At 41.8% G+C, this 21,129-nt stretch overlaps 2 protein-coding genes across 2 annotated transcripts; one reads left to right on the plus strand and one right to left on the minus strand.

The window, feature by feature from the left end:
• The first annotated feature begins 10,395 nt into the window (after nucleotides 1-10,395).
• LOC129334006 (mas-related G-protein coupled receptor member H-like) lies at nucleotides 10,396-18,426 on the plus strand. The gene is made up of 3 exons (XM_054985929.1): nucleotides 10,396-11,342; nucleotides 16,322-16,383; nucleotides 18,368-18,426. Exons 1-3 carry the CDS (start codon nucleotides 10,396-10,398, stop codon nucleotides 18,424-18,426), a joined length of 1,068 nt encoding a protein of 355 aa, XP_054841904.1.
• A 1,223-nt stretch (nucleotides 18,427-19,649) lies between these two features.
• On the minus strand, nucleotides 19,650-20,143 carry LOC129333599 (60S acidic ribosomal protein P1-like). Its single transcript, XM_054985374.1, has one exon. It carries the CDS (start codon nucleotides 20,041-20,043, stop codon nucleotides 19,699-19,701), a length of 345 nt encoding a protein of 114 aa, XP_054841349.1. The 5' UTR covers nucleotides 20,044-20,143; the 3' UTR covers nucleotides 19,650-19,698.
• Between the last annotated feature and the right edge of the window lie 986 nt (nucleotides 20,144-21,129).

The following is a 21,129-nucleotide window of genomic DNA, read 5'->3' on the forward strand; positions in this document are numbered from 1 at the left end:
CCTCTCGCTTTGGCACTCAAACGAAACAACAGAGTGGACTTCGACTTGCAATGAGTTACCACCCCACTGGGAAGTACAAGAAATAATTTGGAACCCACCTACTAAACGACCTAAAGGAATAAAGAATAATACCTTCCTTGATGCGATCCTACATATTTGGGATAGCACCAGAACTAAATTAATACCAGACATGTTGAGGCACTCTCCTATTTCTGTACAAAACATCAATAGACACTAAAACTCAAATAGCAAAAACACTGAAAACTACTGATATTATCACATTAAAAGACATAGCAATGAAGGACAGTCTCATAGGCAAAACTGAGAACAAAAATTTCAAAGCTCAATTCCATGGTTCTTATATCTGCAATTACAAGCTGTCACCCAACAAATAAACATAAGAAAGGTTATGAATGCAACTCAGACAAGATTTGAGCAATTCATGGATGCTAAAAAATATATTAAAAAGGGCATGATTTCAAAAATATATGGCCTGCTATTGTCCTCTAACATCCCTAACAATTTTAATTATCAAACTAAATGGCATAAAGATCTTAATGAAGTACTGACATTAAACAACTGGGAAAAAGTATGGGCATCAAAATTAAATAAATCCTCAACTATATTAACTAAAATACAAAGCTATAAAATTATACATAGGTGGTACCTAACACCCCAAAAAATCTCCTTAATTTATTCTTCAGCATCGCCCTCTTGTTGGAAGAAATGCAATAATGAGGGTAATTTTGCTCATTGTTGGTGGGAATGTCCCTTGATATCTCGATTTTGGTCAGAAATACTAAATATTATTAAGGAAATAACAGGGTACAGTGTCCCTATGTCACCAAAAGTAATCTTCTTGGGACTCTGGGATCAGACATCAATCCCAAATGTTAGAAGAGACCTTATCTACTCTCTCCTGGTGGCAGCTAGGAGTGCAATAGCAACCAAATGGAAAGACCAATCTCCACCTACTACAGAACTTTGGTTTACAAAAATCTGGAACCATTTGATAAGGGAAAAAATAACTGACAATCTACATCAGACAGAATATCAATCTTTGGGATCAAACTTCTGGGAAAAATGGATCCCATTTTACGAATTCATAGAAGCAAGAGATCTGCAACCTCCCTCTTCACACCACTCATTGTTAATGTATTAAAGTTGAAGCACTGTGTTAATATTTGTAAATGCAATATATTATATTGGTTTGTTGTTTGATTATTGTTACAGTTCTAAAATTGAATAAAATATTTTTTTTTAAAAAAAGAAGTGACCTTCTGCTGACCCAGAAGGGATGATTTTCTGACCTGGATGTGACATTTTCATGAACGAAACGAACCAGTTCACGATCCAGGGGCAGGTTTGTGAAAGTTCGTGGTTTGTGGTCCGTGAAATGTGATGAACCATGAACTTCATAGTTCGTTTTTTTTTCCGGTTCATGCTCATCTCTAGATAAAAGTGGTGGAACAATCTTACAGCCCTTATTCTTTGGACTCATAACAAAGCAGATTTTTTTTTAAAAAAAAAATGCAAACAGACACAAAATTTTGCTATTCCTGGTGGGAGATGCTGTTCTAAAAGAACATTTGTGCAGGCCAAATGAACATATTTCCTGCATTTGTGCCATCAAATTCCCTGCTTTGAAGATTTTCTCCTACTCCAAATTCAAAATGCCATTGAATATAATTCTGAACAACAAAGCATGGGCTAATAGACATGTTGCAGCAGTATATGTGATGGGCACATATTACAATCAAATACCATTATGCATTTCCAGTTTTCCTTTAAAATCCTTCTAATGGAGCCCAGGGCACCCTTCCCTCTTCTCTAGTTTCAGGGAAAATAGACAAAACTGGGCCAATCCCTGTGAGAGATCAGTGATGAAAGGCAGATTTGAGATTTCGGCTTCACACAGTCCGTTAACCATGCAATAATAAAATTACCAGAATGTAATGAGATTTATGGTAGACCTTGCCTGACATACCTGTGATGTGTAAGAAGCCAGAGCAGTTCTAGTAATTCTAGAGTGGTGTTGCTAAGAAACATCAAAGAAGGGAGCAGGGGGTATCACTACTGCATTATCCAAAACTAGGACCAGAGTTTTGATCCTAGTCAGAGTACACGGTCAGAGTAGTTCAAATGTGGAATCAGCTGCCTAGGGAGGTGGTGAGCTCCCCCTCACTAGCAGTTTTCAAGAAGAGGCTGGACGAATACTTGGAAGAGATGCTTTAGGCTGATCCTGCACTGGGCAGGGGGTTGGACTAGATGGTCTGTATGGCCCCTTCCAACTCTATGATTCTATGACCCACCCATACTGGTTTTAGCATGAGACAGCTAAGAAGTATTGTATATCCATTGAAATTGTTGTGAACAAAGAACACTTTTGATAAATGACAAAAAGTCTATTTACTCTTATTCTGGATTTTCAGCTATCTGATCTGCCTCAACTTTATTCTTGCTTCAGACTGGCCTAGGAAGAACATGTATTGTTTGTTATTCAGAAATATATAGGAAAGCATAATAACAAAATAATTAAGAACATATAGAAAGAAACTTATCTATTAAATTCTAGACTGCCGGGAAAATGTAAGGTACAACCCCCCGTCCCTCTGCTGGGGGGGGGGGAGTTAGAAAAAAACCGCAATAACAAAGAAGTTATCGCTCTGCTCTGATGAAGTAGCACTAGAAAGCACTAGTCAGCTGCCCTGGAAAATATTACAGAATGTTGGGGAACAAGTTTTTGCAACTGCCAAGCAGCCCAGACCAGGGTTTTCATTCTGGAGAGTAAGGCTCAAAAACCGCTTGGGATTTTCATTATACACACCTACATTGACTATAATGAAATTTTGGCTGTAATTCCTGGGTAGAAGGCATTTCTCTGTAATCACCATCAAATCTGCAGCTATCCTATCTGTTTAAAGTTGGAAAAATCGAAAGATCAGTGGCCTTTATTCTAAATTAATCTCCCCAGTAACCCTCCTTCAAATAGATTGAGGTCAGCTATACCAGGCTGAAAACTGTTGCCATTACTTTTCAAAAGAAGAACTGAATCACTCGTTGTTGAAGCTCGCAGACAAGAAGTCGAGCAGCACAATCAACATCACCTTCCCATAATGGATGCAGTCCTGGAATATTACAATAACCATAATTACACTTACAGTTGGTTTCCATATGACAGTAACAATTATGATAATGTTTCAGAAGATATTTCATCTCATAATATCTCTGGTTATGGAAATGAACAAAGTTTCAATTATAATATAGTGACAATTATTGCTATTTCTGTATTTATCATTATCTGCATTTTTGGAGCCACAGGGAATGCAATTCTCATCTGGCTTCTTGGTTTCTGTATTAAGAGGAATTCTTTTATCACCTACATCCTGAACTTGGCCATCGCTGATTTTGGGCTCCTTGTGTCAATTATATCTATTATTGTTAGTGAGTGGCTGCTATTTCTTTATGATTTTACTGCTGTTTTCTTCTTATTGTCCTCCCTGTTCCTATCAATGTACAGTGCAGATCAATTTCTGCTGACTGCTATCGGTATTGACAGGTGTGTGGCTGTCTTCTTCCCCCTTTGTCACCAATGTCACGGGCCACCCCATTTGCCCGCTATTTTACGTCTACTAATATGGGTCCTCTCCTTCCTAGTTTCTGCAATTGCCTGCACTAATGTAGTTAGTAATCCTAATAAAAGTATGATTCCGATATTTTTCCAGTTAATTTGGAATGCTGTGTGCTGCCTCCCAGTCATGACCACTGCCGCTGTGGCCCTGTCCACCAAAGTCTGTTTTAAAGCAAAACAGTATCGGAGGGGAAAGCTTTTAACCATCATCTTGCTTACTCTTCTCTGCTTCCTCCTCTTTGCTTTTCCACTTAAAGTCATATGCATCCTCCATGTTTATAATTATGTACCTTTATATCTAGCAAACTATGCAATTTTATTATCTTGTTTAAATAGCAGTATTCACCCCATTATTTATTTTCTGGTTGGGAGACAAAAGAAGCCTAGATGTAGGGAGACCTTGACGATGATCCTGTCCCAAAGTATTTAAATGAATTCTCAGTCCCTAGAAAGTCACTGATGTCTTCTAAAGAGGGATAATACAATGCAGAAGAATGAGGCTAGAACTACAGCAGAGCTCTTGGTAAGCTTTCTCCTTTTCCAAAACCACCTGGAACCCTGATCGGTTCCTCTCACTGGCTCTGCAGCCCTGATCTTCACTGGAGGTATCCCATCCAATTACGAACCCAGGTCGACCCTACTTAGGGCCAAGCTACACATGACGAATGACACTTGAACGGCAAGTGGATTGAGTGGAGGGCAAGTGAACAGGGAGAAATACACTTGCCGTTCAAGTGTCATTCGTCATGTGTAGCTTGGCCCTTAGCTTCTGAAACTAATGCGATCAGGCTTACCTGGACTATCCAGGTCAGGGCTCATATTGAACCTATTGGATAGATTTTATTTATGCTGGTTGAGCAGGTTTGCACCCTTTTTTTCTCGAAGTTGTAAAATGCTGTGTATGTTTGCTCACAAATAAGTGCTCACTGAGATCAGTGGAGCTTCCTTCCAACAAAATTAGTCTAGAATTTCATACTTATTCTTTTTTCTGGAAGGTGCATGTACCAGATGCTTCCTGCTCTTACTTTAAAATATACAGTTAGTAATTAAACAATACTAATCAAGCAGGATTAGTATTGCACAAATGCTGTACTTCTTGGATTTCCAGTCTAATATCTTGTTGATTATCTTATCTCCAATGTAAATAAATACTTGCCTATGACCTGTGGCTGTCTATTCTTTGCCATATAGCTTCACAGAGAAATAGAAGGGGAAACCTTGTTTGATTTCTTTTTCTTGGGGAATTTACTTGCAGACCCAAATTGAGAGTTTATGAGTAGAGATGGGCACGAACCTAAATATGAACCAAAAAAACCCACAAACCAGGCCAATTTGTGGTTTGCAAATGAGCTTTCCACGAATGCTGGTTCACAAACCACAAATGTGGAGCTTTCCAGCATTCATGGAAAGCTCGTTTCCACAAATTTCCACAAACTGGCATGAAGGTTTGTTGGGTCGTATTTAAAGGGGCCCCAAGGAAATGGCCATATAAACTTTTCCTGCTGCATTCAACAGCAGGTCCCTTTAAACTATCAGTGGGCAGGCAGGGGGGATCCCTCCTGCCATCAGCCGGCTAATAGTTTAAAGGGACCTGCTGTGGCAGGTCCCTTTAAACTGCCCAAACCCCAGCCCAGCCCCCCACCCCCCAGCCCCAGCCCCCCCCTGCAGTGTAGCATCCTTCCTCTCCTCCCAGGAGGGGCGGGAAGGCCATTTTCAGCCTCCTCCACCACCCTGGGGGCCCACAGGGCAGCATAGGAGGCCTTCCCACCCCTCCCGGGAGGAAAGGAAGAATGCTTTGCCACAGGGGAAGGTAAATGTGGGGCTGCGGCTGGGGGTGTGGGGGGCTGGGCAGTTTAAGGGACACTGGCAGGCCCCTTTAAACTATCAGTTGGCAGGCAGCAAGGGGGGATCCCCCCCTGCCAGCTGATAATTTAAAGGGACCTGCCACTTGCAAGGCAGGAAAGGGCCCTTTAAACTGTTAAATGCCTCTTTCCCTGCCACTGCTAAGTGGCTGGAAAAAGGTATTTTAACCCATGAGCTACGAACCATGAAGTGGTTCATAACTGGTCCCATGAAGTGGTTCATAACTGGTCCCATGTTTGTGGTTTGTGAGTCTCACGAACCACAAACATCATGGTTCGGGGTTGTTGTTGTTTTTGTCCATGCCCATCTCTAATTATGAGACACCGGGGTGGGTAATATCAGGGCTTTTCAACTATGTTTAGGGTATGTCTTTCACCAAACAAAGGAAGAGGGGAGGACCAAAAACTCAACCTGGAATTCACTGTAGATTCTACAAGGGTCAAGTTATAACTATTAAAATACATCAAAATAAATATTTATTATACAATGTACACAATAATAAAATTAAAAACATAGGGCCTGATTATAAGGTACATAAGAAATCTGAGCAAGCTTTGGTTAAGCGAAAACATTTCCCAAATACAGTTGATAGAAATATCAAAGGACCAACACAAGACCGTATGCATTTTGGCCCAAGAGACTTCCTTGGTGGTCAATAATACATCCTTTTACAAAAAACAAACACACACACCCAGAAACCAATATATTTCAATTCTGCCCTGAGGATATTGCCTGAAAATATAAATAGAAAAAAAGGGGGGGGGGAGTAGAATTTTAATTTATTATAAGGGGAATTAACATATTTATACTGTAAAAAATTCTTTATGGAAAAAACACAAAACCATTTTTACTTCATATATTGTGTGGTGTGATGTCAATTATTACCGCAGGCTATGGATCCCTTCACATGGCAACTGCATTCACACAAAACCCTTCATTGGTTTTTTAATCTATAGAGCATAATTTTACAAAAATAAACATTTAAACCTAAAAACACCCCAATCTACAAACAAACCTGGTGTTACGTTTCTGATATTTCTGGATATGTGTATCTTCAACCTGCAATTCAAATCAAGTGGCACATTTATCCTGCTTTGGTCACTGCAGCCTATGCTCTTCTACTAGCACAATTTTGCAGAGCAGGCCAGAATCACATCTGGGGCCATTTTCTCACTACTAACCTGCTTCCGTAACGTTACGAACTTCGTGCAAAAAACACAGAAGATAGCGTCTTCTCACGAGAGTTTTGTGTGATGTTGCGCAAAACTTTTGCGATGTTGCACAAAACTCTTGCAAGAAGACTCTATCTTCCACGTTTTTTGCGCAACATTAAGGAGCAGAGTGAGTCAAGGATATGTTAGCTAAATAAATGTGAGATTTCTTACAATAACCTAGATTCAAGCCTGTTTTTACAGTGTTGTGTTAACAAAAGAAAAATGTGTGAATGTAATTGTACCTTCCTTTGAAATTAATTTATCTCAAATCTTAAGCATTTTATGAAGGGTTGCCACCAGGCCATGCTTTGTTGCCATGCCTGCCTACCAGTGGGGGCTTCAGGAGTGGAGGCATGGGGGTACACATTATCATCTGATCCATGACATCACTTCCAGGAAAACCTTAGACTTTCTGGTGATTCCTAGAGCTACCCGATATCACTAGAAGTGATGTCATGGAACAGTCAGTGCCAACACTGACAACACCAACTTAAAAAAAAAATTCTCCTGCCAGTACTCAGAGCAGGAGGCCTGGCAGCCCTACTTTTAAGTCAGTTATAGTGACTTTGGAGATAAAACAGTCACAGATCAGAGGCAGTATAGTGGGAAAACGGCCTATGTACTCCCCATTCCCTACTTAAGATGGTTTTCAAATCTATGTCTCAACAACACACACTGTGCAATCCAGTTTAAGTATCAGTGAGAAAGGTGGACTATAAATAATGTGAAATAAATAAATCTCTTCCATTACAATATCATCTTAATCAGGAGAAAAAAATGGGATTATCATGTCTCTGTCCTTTGCTGTGGATGCATTTGAAAGTAGCCATTTACACTGCATGTGATGGAACTACTGAACATGGTCATAGAGGTCCCATTCCTCTGTTGGGGGGTCCCTTGCTCTCACCTTTATTATTATCAGACAAATCACCTCTCATGGTATGAAGGCTAAAGTGAGTCCTGCCTTAATCTCTCATAACTGAATAGGTGATTTGCACCATAAAAGGTAAAAAAGCTGACCGGGTATATTCATGAGTTTCTAAGGATATACCTGGTATATTCCTGGTATATTCATGAGGTTCTATGGTTAGGTAAAGGTAAAGGTGCAAGCACCAAGTCATTACAGACCCATGGGGGGACGTTTTCTTGGCAGACATTTGTTATGGGGCGGTTTACCATTGCCTTCCCCAGTCATCTACATTTTACCCCCAGGAAACTGGGTACTAATTTCACCAACCTTGGAAGGATGGAAGGCAGAGTCAACCTTGAACCTGACTTCCGCCAGGATCGAACTCAGGTCGTGAGCAGAGCTTGGGCTGCAGCTTACCACTCTGCACCATGGGGCTCATGTGCCTATGGTTATTTATTGCAAATAGAGATAAAGCTTAGAGGAAAGAATATTAGTTAAGGATGCAGCGCGCTATTTTACAACATGGGAAGAAAAATTCAACTCCAAAGAACTCAGTTCTCAGGCAAACATAAGACTGCGAGATACTGACTTGGAAAAACAAACAAACCCTTTATAGTGTTTACAAATGTAAAGCACAACTTCTTCTTGAGACATAGCTTCTTAGAAGCAATTTCCTTCCCACTTAAGGGCTATTGAGATCACATTGGGAAAGAAGCCAAATTTCCCATTTCTGATGCAGCAATTTCCATCCTGCTTAAGGGCTTTCCAGAGCATCTTGCGAGAGCTGCAGATTTTCTCATTTCTAATTCATGCCACTTTATGGTTGTGCGGCGAATGCATTTTGACGTAGAATCTGTGCCCCACCCTATTGAAATAAGTCTAGCAGCTCTTCTTCAGCTGAGGCTGGATCATCAGCATTGGATGAAAGTATTCTCTTTAAATCAGAAAAGCGACCAGGACCGAGATCCTAACATTCTGAAGCCTCTTTTCGTCCAGATGTGAGCAGAGGTTTGCACTGAAAGGAGGTAGGATATGGTACCTTTTCATTGTGCTGTTTTTTCTCCATATTTCTCTTCCTTCACCCTTTCCCTCTAAATTAATATTTGATGCTAACTCCCTGAGTGTTATAGTAAAGTTGGGTAAACTGCTTTAGTCCTCATTCTAACTAAAACAAACCTTACTCATTTCTCAATACAATCCCTGCCCTCCATCCCTTGCTTTGTTCTATTGTTTTCACTCCTGCCTTTCTCTTTCCATGCTTTTAGTTTTGTCCCTCCACTTTCAAACCATTAGTTGGAAGTTTCTTTCAAGTTCCTGAGAATCTCTGTACATATTACTAGGCTGCTGTATTCCATATTAGTAAAGTGCTGTAACACAGTGGTTAATATTAGCTAGGTTAAATTGGGTGGTGGGCATTGCCACCCTCCTCACTCCTAATACCAGCTGGGTGAAGGCGGGAGGAGGGCATTACCACCTGCTCCCATCGTACTTCCAGCCTGGGTTTCCCACCATAGCATATTTTCTGGAGGGACATGGTGCCTTGCCCAGGCTTCCCTCCATCAGACAAAGCAGAGCAGCCCTCAAAAGGGTAAGCCAAACAGAAAAATACAAGAGCTAACCAATGAAGAAATATAAATGTATTTCAATTCAGTTTTGTCAAGGAATAAAGAGCATAAGAGTGCAAATTGCTATAGAGACATAGAGTCAAAATTTACAGTCAAATTTTACAGCATAGCAGGAACAGCGGCAATCAACAGTAACAGCAGGGAGAAACAGTCAGGAAATTCACACAAGGGCTCAACCACTAAAGCCCAATGGTGCAACAATGAGCGGTACATGTATACAAAAATATCTCTAAATCGTTTTTCTTATCAATCTCTTATAGTAGACAGACAAAAAAAGGGGGGGAACACGACTCCTGAGGAAGAGAGTTTGAAACAAGCTCCTTGCTGGCATTTTGTTGAGTTGCGGGGTGTGTGTGTGTGTGTCTTGTGTTCCCCTTTTTTTGCCTGTCTGCACCCTTGTATTTTTCTGTTTGGCTTAGGCTTCCCTCCTTGGCAGCATCCTCTGGTGGTGCACCAGGGTATAAAGTGAGTTGTCTGAAATACGTTTACTCAATTATATAGTAAGATAGAATCATAGGGTTGGAAGGGACCCCCTGCACAATGCAGGAATTTCACAACTACCCTCCCAACTGCCCCAGTGACCCCTGCTCCATGCCCAGAAGATGGTGAAACACCTCCAGGATCCCTAGCCAAACTGGCCTGTGGAAAATTGCTACCTGACCCCAAGGTGGCGGATCGGCATTACTCTGGGCATATAAGAAGGTCCACGAGAACCAAAAGATCAAGTGCTTTGTACTTGGAGCTTGTTGGTTCCTTGTTTCAACCCCCTCCTATCTACATGTAATGAATATGCAGCTGGGTCTCTGCACATGGACAAAGTGTGGTCACAATAATCGAAATCTTGGGGGGAATTCCTTAGTGGAGGGCATTTATCTATAGCCACCATCAAACGTTCAACCATCCTAGCTTTATAATAATTTAAAGCTGGGAGAAAAACCCTGAAAGTGCAATGGCCTATATTTCAGTGACCCATTTTCAAATGGGTTGAGGTCATCAATACCTGGCTGAAAACTTTAGCCAATCATTCCCCTAAGAAGAACTGCACCACTTATTGTTTCCTTTCTCCTAACAGAAACATAAGGACGGGAAGTCAAGACAAGAACTTCCAAAAAAGAAAATCAGCATCACAACCAGCATCCACATGACAACGCAATGGGTGCTTCTCTGGGATATTATAATCACTACCCTAGGATTCCAAATGACAGCATCAATGATGGCCATGTTTCAGAAGACACTTCATCTCATAATACCTCTGATTATGGAAGTGGAAGGACTCATTATAATACATTAGAAAAAAGTGCTCTTATCTCCATATTGGTCATCTGCGTTTTTGGTGCTGTGGGGAATGGAATTGTCATCTGGCTTCTCGGCTTCCGTATTAAGAGGAATCCTTTCATCACATACATCCTGAACTTGGCCGTCGCTGATTTCATGCTCCTCGTGACACCTATGGCTGTTATTGTTATTGTCCTTTCTAACTTAGCTCGTACTGTCTTCCTATTGTCCTCCTTCTTGTTCCTATCAATGTACAGCTGTAGTCAACTTTTACTGACTGCTATCAGCATTGACAGGTGTGTGGCTGCCTTCTTCCCGATTTGGCATCACTGCCTCCAGCCACCACGTTTGTCCACCATCATATGTGAAGTAATATGGATTCTTACTGCCCTGCTTTCTATTATTCGTATCATTATCCGAATTACTGATTCTAAGGTAATGAATATTTTAGCATTTTACCAGTTTCTTGTGAGTGCCGTGTTTTGCCTCCCACTCACAACCGCTGCGACTGTCGCCCTGTTCATTAAAGGCTGCTGCAAAGCACAACAGCAGCAGAGGGGAAAGCTTTTGACTATCATCTTGGTCACTCTCATCTTCTTCCTCTTCTTGGCTTTTCCTTTGAATGTCATAGTCATCTTGAATATATATAGTTATGTGCCATTGTATGTTGAACTGCTTGCAATTGCATTGCTCTGTTTAAAAAGCAGTGTTAACCCCATGATTTATTTCCTGGTTGGGAGACAAAGGAAGGCTCAACACAGGGAGAGCTTGAAGGACATTCTCCAGAGGGTTTTCAAGGAGGAAGGCGGCTGTACTGAGGAACTGCAACCCCCAGTTGAAACCGAGGGCCAAGCTACACATGATGAATGACACTTGAACGGCAAGTGCATTTCTCCCTGTTCACTTGCCCTCCACGCAATCCACTTGCTGTTCAAGTGTCATTCGTCATGTGTAGCTTGGCCCCCAGTAAAGAGCCAAAAAAATCTGCCTCCATCATAAGCTGTTTTCTGTGCTTCTGATGGAGGTACTCCAATACCAGTGAGGACAGAAAACACCTTACAAGATTGTTCTCCCTTCTTTCAATCCATCCTCACAACAACTTTGTATTGTAGATTCTGCTAAGAGAGAATGGTTGTCCCAAGGTCACCCAGCAAGCTTCCATGGTGAAGTGGGGATTTGAACTCAGGTTTTCCCGATTTTATTCAGACACTCTAACTTCTACTCCACACTGGCTATAAGAGAAGCCTGCTTTAGCTGCCGTAAGGTTAGATGCAGCAAGAAAAAAATGGTCACTCTCTTAATTATCCTTTATGCCTAGAATATCCTCAAAAGGATATTCTGCCTCCTCAATCAGGCCCCTGGAGAGGTAGCATAATTTATTCTGCTGCTACCCATGAAACATCACAGCCAAGACATACTTATCCAGATAGTCATTCCTCACAACCACTCCCAGCAATATCCAATGAGCTGATCTTCCTTGGGTTTTACTTCTTTCTTTCTGTCTTTCTGTTTTGTCTTTCTGTCTTTCTGTCTGTCTGTCTGTCTTGCTTTCTTGCTGAGACAACGAGGAAGATGGCTTGGCACCACACAGCAGGGCAGCTGCAGCTCAGCGGGAGAGGATAGAGTTAAACTGGCTTCTACTAGGCAATTTTGAGACCATTCTGCACATGCGGGTTCAGATAGATGGCACCTTTAGGATTTTTTGAGGAAAGCACTATAACTCCCAATTCTATCCATTTGGAAGGCCAGTCCTGCAGCAACCTGTGTCTCATCTGGGCACGGTTCTCCAGTGTGGTTGGCAGGTGATTCTCACTTTGAACAGCCACCCATGAAGCATGGAATGTCTTTCCAGCCATTGCCGGAAGGTCTTTTCTCCCTCTGTAACAGGGAACCTGGCCCCCTTAAATGGAGATATGTTGCACGCTTCTCCACAGCCAGTTTGGGAGCCTTGGAAATCTCACTGTCCCACCTGAGCTGCTGAGGAGACAGCAAGAAGGCAAGTCCTTCACTCCACATGCACAACGGCAGGATAAGACAACTTTACATGCACAAAAGCACTTTGTTTTAATTTTGAAGTGTGATGGTGGAGAGTGCTGTTAAGACATAGCTGACTTATGGTGACTCCTGGTGGGGTTTTCATGGCAAAAGATTAATAGAGATGGTTTGCCATCGCCTGCATCTGCTACCCTGGTCTTTGTTAAAGATCTCCCATCCAATTACTAACCAACGCCAACCCTGCTAAGCATATGAGATCTGATGAGATCACGTTCACCTGGGCCATCCAGTTCAAATCAATTTTGAAGTGTATAGCTATATATTTAATGTTAACAGTTATATCTTATAGTATATTGTATGTCGGTGGACATTCAGTCATCATGAGGATCTTTTGGTTGGTGGTAATGGTGAATGTGGCACTCCACAAGCCATAGAGCGAGTATGGCTGGTTTAAAATGTGCAGCTTGTATATGCCATGAAGGGGTACTAATAATAATAGATTGTTATGGTTGTATATTCCTTGCTTAAGTATGGTACTCCTCGAATGTCAGATCACATTCTGGTTACAGAAAATTTTGTATGGAGTTTGAAGTTTTAAGATAATTAATTGGCCAAGAATGCATGCCCTATGAAGCAGGGCAATTCTGAAAACCTATGAATAAAGGAACTAAACTGATTATCAGCTTGTTCTTGTAGGAGGCTCCATGCTTATTTATTGCTAATTTGGATTAATGTAATTCCAATTGTGTAATTAATGCTGTAGAATTAATGTACGGCATTATCCTATTATCCAATGTATCCTACTCTTTTATTAGTGTTAAAGATTAGAATAAAAGATAAAATGGAGATAAGATTCTCTAAGAAACTTGTGCACTGTATCCACAACAATTCAAAAAAGCATGTCTGGTCATACATGCTGATTTAATGATACCAGAATACAAAGAAACCATTGCACACATCTCTACTTCCATAGACTGGCATGCAAAGTCTATGTTATAGGAAATGGTACCCTTGTGATTTCTCTTGCTACTAGATTTGTTATGTAGAGACGAGTTTCTTTTTCCACAGTTCACTTTTTTAGATATATCAAAAAGAGTCCAGTAGCACCTTTAAGACTAACCAATTTTATTGTAGCATAAGCTTTCGGGAATCAAGTTCTCTTCGTCAGATGCATGACACAAACTGGCCAAATACAGAAGAGGAGGAGGGAGAGGGGAGAGCAGGGGACATATATCAGAAGGGGACAAGATGCAATTAGCGAGGAGGCAACCAACACATTCCTTTGCTAATAAATGTAAACATCTCCTTTTGGTGTGGAGTCAGTTTGCCGTGTTAGTTTGCAGCAGTAAAAGCCTCCAATTCCTATGTAGTATAAGTCTTCGATAACCACAGCTCTCCCTGCCAGATGCATATAGATAGATAGATAGATAGATAGATAGATAGATAGATAGATAGATAGATAGATAGATAGATAGATAGATAGATAGATAGATAGATAGATATAGTCATTGATTCCTCTTATTCTCTTTTAAAAAGAAACTTTCCTTTCTCTTTGATTTCTCTTTGTAGACAAACCGATATATCCTTTTTGTAATGTCAACCCTTGCAGTTGTTTAATATTACACACCACCAGGTGGCGCTCTAGCCGGATGGGTAGGAAGGTTTCGGAAGACATGATCTGAGCACCTATAGAGTGGGATTCTGAAATTTTGCAGACCCTTCCTTTCTGCCCGTCCTCATCGTGAGTTTTACTTTGATGAAATAGCACTGATTAGAAACTGAGTCCAAATACCAAAAAAAGAGGAAAAGAAATGGAAAAAGATTTTATGAAGAAGTTGAGAGAAATGGACCTGTCTTGTAACCATTATGCTACTTACTGCACTGTTTCTGTACTGTCAGGCTCTGAACATCTCAACAAGCTATTTTCTTTTAGGTTGCTATCCAAACAACTACGTGTCTCTCTCTTCTGTCCCTAGGAGATGCCCCTCTGAGCATGTCCAGAGTACAGACTGGCTCCGAAAGAGTTAATATATAAGCTGGGATTTTTCCCTGTCTACACCATGGTCCCATGGGTGGTGCTCATCTTCACTGATTTATTTCCTGGTTGGGAGAGAAAGGAAGGCTGGACACAAGGAGAGCTTGAAGGTCATTCTCCAGAAGGTTTTCAGGGAGGAGGAAGCCTGTGCTGGGGAACTGCAACCACCAGCTGAAACCCAGTTATGATGCCTTGACATGAGCCAAAAACTTCTCCCTCCACCATAAGTAGGTTTCTGTGGTATTATAGACAGACACTCCGATACCAGTGAAGACACAAAACACCTTTCAAGTTTGTTCTCCCTTCTTCGATTTTATCCTCACAACAACCTTGTATGGTAGGTTCAGAGAGAGAATGACTGTCCCAAGGTCACCCAGCAAGTTTCCATAGCAAAGGGGGGATTTGAACTCAGGTTTTCCAGATCTTATTCAGACAGCCCAACCTCTACTCCACACTGGCTATAAAAGACGCTGCTTCAGATACTGTAGAGTTAGATACCACAAGAAAACAGTCTGTACACTCGATAGTTGTTGTGGGTTTTCTGGGCTGTATTGCTGTGGTCTTGGCACGGGCCGTGGTCTTGGCACGGGCAATACAGCCCAGAAAACCCACAACAACAATCGTTCTTCGGCCGTGAAAGCCTTCGACAATACAGTGTGTACACTCTCTTAATTATCGTTTGTGCCTAGAAGGATATGTGGAGGCAACCCCAAAAGGCTCTTCAGCCTCCTCAACCAGGCCTCTGGAGCGGTGGCACAATTTTTAATGTGTCCTTTTATTCTACTGCTATCTATGAAACATCACAGCCAAACATACTTACCCAGATGGTCCGCCCTAACTACCACTCCCAACAATATCCACTGGATTGATCATTCTTAGGTTTTACTTCTGCTTCGTTCTTGATTGCTAGCTTGCTTTCTTTTTCTTGCGGTCTTGCTTTCTTGCTCACTCCCTTGCTTACTTGCTTGCTTGCTTTCCTTTCCTTTCTTTTTCCTGAAGGAACTATGCACACAGGGACCATGAGGAGGATGGCTAGGCACCACAGCAGGAGCTGCAGCTCAACAAGAGAGGACAGAGTTAAACTGGCTGCTACTAGACAATCTTGAGACCATTCTGCACATGCGGCTTCAGTAAGATGGCACCTTTAGGGTTTTTTGAGGAAAGCACTATAACTCCCAATTCTATCCATTTTGAAGGCCAGTCCTGCAGCAACCTATATCTCATCTGGGCACGGTTCTTCTATGTAATCGGCAGGTGATTCCCACCCTGAACCAGCCTCCACCACATTGACTGGCATTAGCATCTCTCTCTTTTTTTTTTTTAGACACTAAGCATCACACCAATGCATGATGCCATTTCTGGTCTTGGCCAGAGTTGAAGTCACACACTGGCAGGAGGGCAGTGCACAAAAACACCCATTTCCCTCTGCCGCCCATGAAGAATAGATGGGCTACAGGGGCGCTATTGCTGGGAGGTTTTGTCTCCCTCTGTAGCAGGAGACCTGTCCCCTTAAGTGGAGGTATGCTGCAGACTTAGCCACAAGGTATAGATGGAACTCTCTCTCTCTAGGGCAGTGATGCTCTGTATCCTTGGTGTTTGTGGGGGGGGGGGCAATCAGTGGGAGAGCTTCTAGTGTCCCTTCCCCACTGGCAGACCTCCTGATGACATCTGGCCTTTTTGGCCACTGTGTGACACAGAGTGTTGGACTGGATGGGCCATTGGCCTGATCCAACATGGCTTCTCTTATGTTCTTAGACTTCATGTTCTTCACAGACAGCTAAGGAGCCTTGACAATCTCAATGTCTCGCCTGAGCTCCTGAGGAGACGGCAAGAAGGTAAGTCCTCCTCCTCATTCCACATGCACAGGCTAAGTCAGCCTTCATGTACAGAAGTACTTTGTTAATTTTAAAGTGTAGTGTTGGAGATTGTCCTCAAGTCTGAGCTGATTTACGGCACCCCCTGCTGGGTATTTCATGGCAAGAGACTAACAGCAGTGGTTTGCCATTGCCTGCCTCTGCAATCTTGGTCTTCCTTGAAGGTCTCCCATCCAATTAGTAACCAAGGCCGACCCTCCTTAGCTTCTGAGATCTGATGAGATCGTGCTTTCCTGGGCTAGCCAGGTCAGGGCAATTTTGAAATTTATAGCTATATATTTAATGTTAACAGTTAAATCTTATGGTATATTGTATGTGGGTGGACATTCAATTGTCACAAGGATCTTTTGGTTGGTAGTAGTTGTGAATGTCACTCTCTACAAGCCAGAGAGTGAGTTCAGCTGGTTTAAAATGTGCAGTATATATATGCCAAGAAGTGGTACTACTACTAATAATAGATTGGCATGGTTGTATATTCCTTACTTCAGTATGGTACTCCTTGAATGTTATATCACATTCTGGTGGCAGATTATTTTGTATGGAGTTTAATTAAGATAATTAATTGTCCAAAAATGCACGCCCTATCAAGCAGGGCAATTGGTTGTTGTTAAGAGATGTTATGAGCCTACAAATAAAGGAACTAAATTGATTATCAGCTTGTTCTTGAGGGAAGATGCTTGCTTGTTTATTCTTAATTTGGATTCATGTAATTGCAATTCTGTAATTATTGGTGTAGAATTCATGTATGGCATTATTCCATTATCCAATGTATCCTACTCTTTTATCAGTGTTAAAGATGAAATAGCTATATCTTAATAAACGCTAAAATGGAGACAAGATTATCTGATAGATTTGTGTAGTGAATCTAAAACAAGCTAAGAAAGCACGGCTGGTTTTACATTTTCCTAGCCGATTAATAGGCTGATATAGGAAAGCTAACTAGAAACAAAACGGTTCTTAGGAATATGCCTCTACCTGGATTCAGCCCAGCAAGAGCCATCCCCAACATATCTCATTCATGTTCTGTAGCTCCTTAACAGGCACTCAGATTGTGGAAGAAGCTCCTTTGCAAACGTCAACTAAAAGACATATCCAGAAAATATTGATATGGTTCAAAAGATAAATCAATCAATCAAAATAATTCTTTGATGGTTAACATATTCAGAATTTAATAGACCAAAATGGAGTTTTTATTTTTTTCTAATGATACCAGAATACAAAGAAGCCATTGCACACATTCCTACTTCCATAGAGTGACATGCAAAGTCTACATTATAGGAAATGGTACCCTTGTGACTTTTCTTGCTCCAAGTATTCCTCTCCTTTCTGCCAGCTGTCCATCAACAGATAAAGTTGGATGTCATCAACATATTTGTGACAACCCAACCCGACGCTCCACACCAACTGGATGAGGGGGCACATATAGAGCAGAACCACAAGTGACGAATGACACAGGTTGGACACTTGTCAGCTTCCCTCAAGTTTTGATGGGAAATGTAGGCAGCTTGGCGGGATGTTGGACAAGTGACAGTTGAAAAGTCCGTTGGACAGCAGTCGGAGAGCCAAACTGCAAGACCAGGACGCCTACATTTCCCATCAAAACTTGAGGGAAGCTGACAAGTGTCCAATCTGTGCCTTTTGTCACTTATGGTTCTGCTCATAGATGTTAAATAACATCAGGGAGAGAATCACCCCTGTGGAAAGCTAGACACTGAAGGGTGGTGAGGCAATAATTGCTCCCCAGTGCCATACTCTATCCCCGACTGTGGAGGAAGGAGACTAGCCCCTTTAAGGCGGGCCCACGTATCCCCATGTTGGTGAGGCAGTGGGTAAACCACATCAAACAGTGAAGACAGATCTAGTAATATCTGCAGCACTGACCTGCCTAGATCCAAGGGCTCCTGTGGACGTGTAACTATAATTGACATTATGATTCTGTTTGTAGAATTGTGTGACTGTTTTGGTGGTACAGAAGTGGCCCCTGATGAAGTGGGTATTTCGTGAAACAAGCTCAAAGAACGAGCCGGCGGCTTGTAGGGCCTGGGGAACCCCCTGCTGGGTTTATCCCTCTCTTTTTCCATCTTGACTTCCATCTGGATTTGGAGACCAAAGAATAAAACATTAACAGTCAGTTCACTTTCAGCTACAACGTCACACTTACCTGTATGTCTTCGGCTACAACGCCGCACTTACCTGGAGTTGTCCACTTGGGAACCCTTTTGGTGCTTTTGGGCTTCCCTTGCTTCATTTGATTTGCATTTTGAACCTACTGCATATCAATTAGAGGGAGTCTAGAGCTCTTCAAGCAAGAATACACGCTAATAGAAGGACCTTGATAGCTCTATGAGACTACCTCGAAGGGACGTTGTGACATTCATGTTTGTATTTGGGACTGTGAATTATGGGTACATGTTTGTACTTTGTAAATAATTGTTTATAGCACATTTTGCCACTGAGCCCTCTAAGGAAAAAGTAACTTTTGTTAATTATAGTATCTTAGTCTGTAATTTATAGCAGCAAGTGCTGTAGTTGGGTGAGCTGTTGTTTTGCACTTGATTTTTGCCTTCTGTGTATTATAGATCCAAGGGTCCACAGAGCTTATCTGTGCGGGTGACCAACACTGTCTCCATCCCATGGACAGGACAGAACTAGGACTGAAAAGGGTCCAGGACAGCAGAGTCGTTCAGGAAAGCCTGCAATTGCTCCGCCACTGATTACTCAATCCAAAGATCCAAAGATGAGTTAAAACTATGGGTTAAAGATTTTGGAACAGTCCACATACCCTCAAAGTAAAATGCATTTCTGTACAAAAGGCTTTGTTTGTGATGCCCAGTATCTCGAACAGAATGACCTGAATCTGTCACCTAGAACCTAGGATTCTAAGGTTGTAATGAAATGGATTTACACTTGGTCAACAATACCTTAAAAAGTGGGGGGTTAAGCTTTGATCAGGCAAACCTCCTCTCGTGGTAGGAAGGTCAAAGTGAGTCCCTCAATCCATCATAACTGAATGGGTGATTTGCCCGTAAAAGGTAAAAAGCTGACCTGGTACATTCATGAAGATCTTAGGATCTGTGCCTATGGCTATTTATTGCCAAAAGAGTTAAAAATGAGAGTAAAGAATATTAGATTACTATGCAGCAAGCCGTCCATTTTACAGCATGGAAAGAAAAGTTCGACTCGGAAGAACTCAGATCTTAGTCAACAGAAGACTGCGAAATACTGACTTTTTTTTTTGTACTTGTATCTTTATTGTAAAAGAGTACAAAAATCAGCTTAGTCAAAAAGACCAAAGCCCATGTCGTCGTCAGATTCTTCAGACTCTTCTTTCTTTTCTTCCTCTTTCTTTTCTTCAGCAGGAGCAGCGCCACCTGCAGGGGCCCCTCCTCCTCCAGCGGGGGCCGCAGCAGCCGGAGCACCACCACCCACTCCAACATTACAGATGAGACTTCCAATGTCAATGTTGGCTAAAGCCTTTGCAAACAGGCCTGGCCAGAAAGGTTCAACATTCACTCCAGCTGCTTTGATAAGTGCATTGATCTTATCCTCCATGACGGTGACTTCGTCATTGTGAAGGATCAGCGCAGAGTAAATGCAAGCGAGCTCGGAAACGGAGGCCATGACGGGTGAGGAGGTGCGCGGTGCTAGTCGCCGGCTGGGACTCGGCCCTAGCTTCAGGTGAAGGACTCAGCACCTTAACGCGCCACCGAAGAAGACGAAAAAGAAGGCCGAAATACTGACTTGAACGAAGCCTTGATACTGTTTACAGATGTAAAGCACAAGTTTTTCTTGAGACATAGCCTCTTAGGAGCAATTTCCTCTCCACTTAAGGGCTACAGAAATTGTACTGGGTGAGGAGCAGAATTTCCCATTTCTAATGGAGCAATTTCCTCCTCACTTAACGGCTTTCCAGAACATCTTAGGAGAGTTGCATAATTTCTCGTTTCTATTGGATGCCAGTTTATGGGTGTGTCATCAGTACATCTTGATGTAGAATCTGTGTCCCACCCTTCTGAAATAAGTCTAGTACTTCTTGGTTAGTCTCTAGCTGGGGTTGGGTCATCAACAATAGATGGATACATTCTCTTTAAACTAGAAAAGCGATCAAGACCAAGATCCTAAAATTCTGAAAAGAACAACTGAAGTCTCCTTTTTATCCAGTTGTGAACTTGTGAGCAGATGTTTGCACTGAAAGGAGGTAGGATATGGTACCTTTTCATTGTGCTGTTTTTTTCCCCATCTTTCTCTTCCTTCACCCTTTCCCTCTAAGTTAATATTTGCTGCTAAGTCATTGAGTTTTGCATTAAACTTGAATAAACTGCTTTAGTTTAGTCCTTTAGTCCTTTAGTCTAGTCCTCATTCTAACTAAAACAAACCATACCCATTTCTAAAAGCACTTACTGCCCTCCTTCCCTTGCATCTTTCTATTCTTTTCAGGCCTGCCTTTCTCTTTCTGTGCTTTTTGTTTTCTCCCTCCACTTTCAAACCTTCAGTTGGAAGTTTCTTGCAAGTTTCATAGCCAGAGACCAATTTGATTTAACTTAGATTCTAGAATAGCTCCCATATAGTGAATGTACCATAGGTCTCTGTCATTTATTGTATGCATGCCATACAATTGCTGCATGAATATATTTTCCCCAGGCAATCTATCTGCCAACTGGGTCATCAAAAGGTGAGGACTCAGAGCACTTACCCCTCTCCTACCCA

Source organism: Eublepharis macularius, chromosome 7 (assembly GCF_028583425.1).
Source record: "Eublepharis macularius isolate TG4126 chromosome 7, MPM_Emac_v1.0, whole genome shotgun sequence".
Lineage (NCBI taxonomy): Eukaryota > Metazoa > Chordata > Lepidosauria > Squamata > Eublepharidae > Eublepharis > Eublepharis macularius.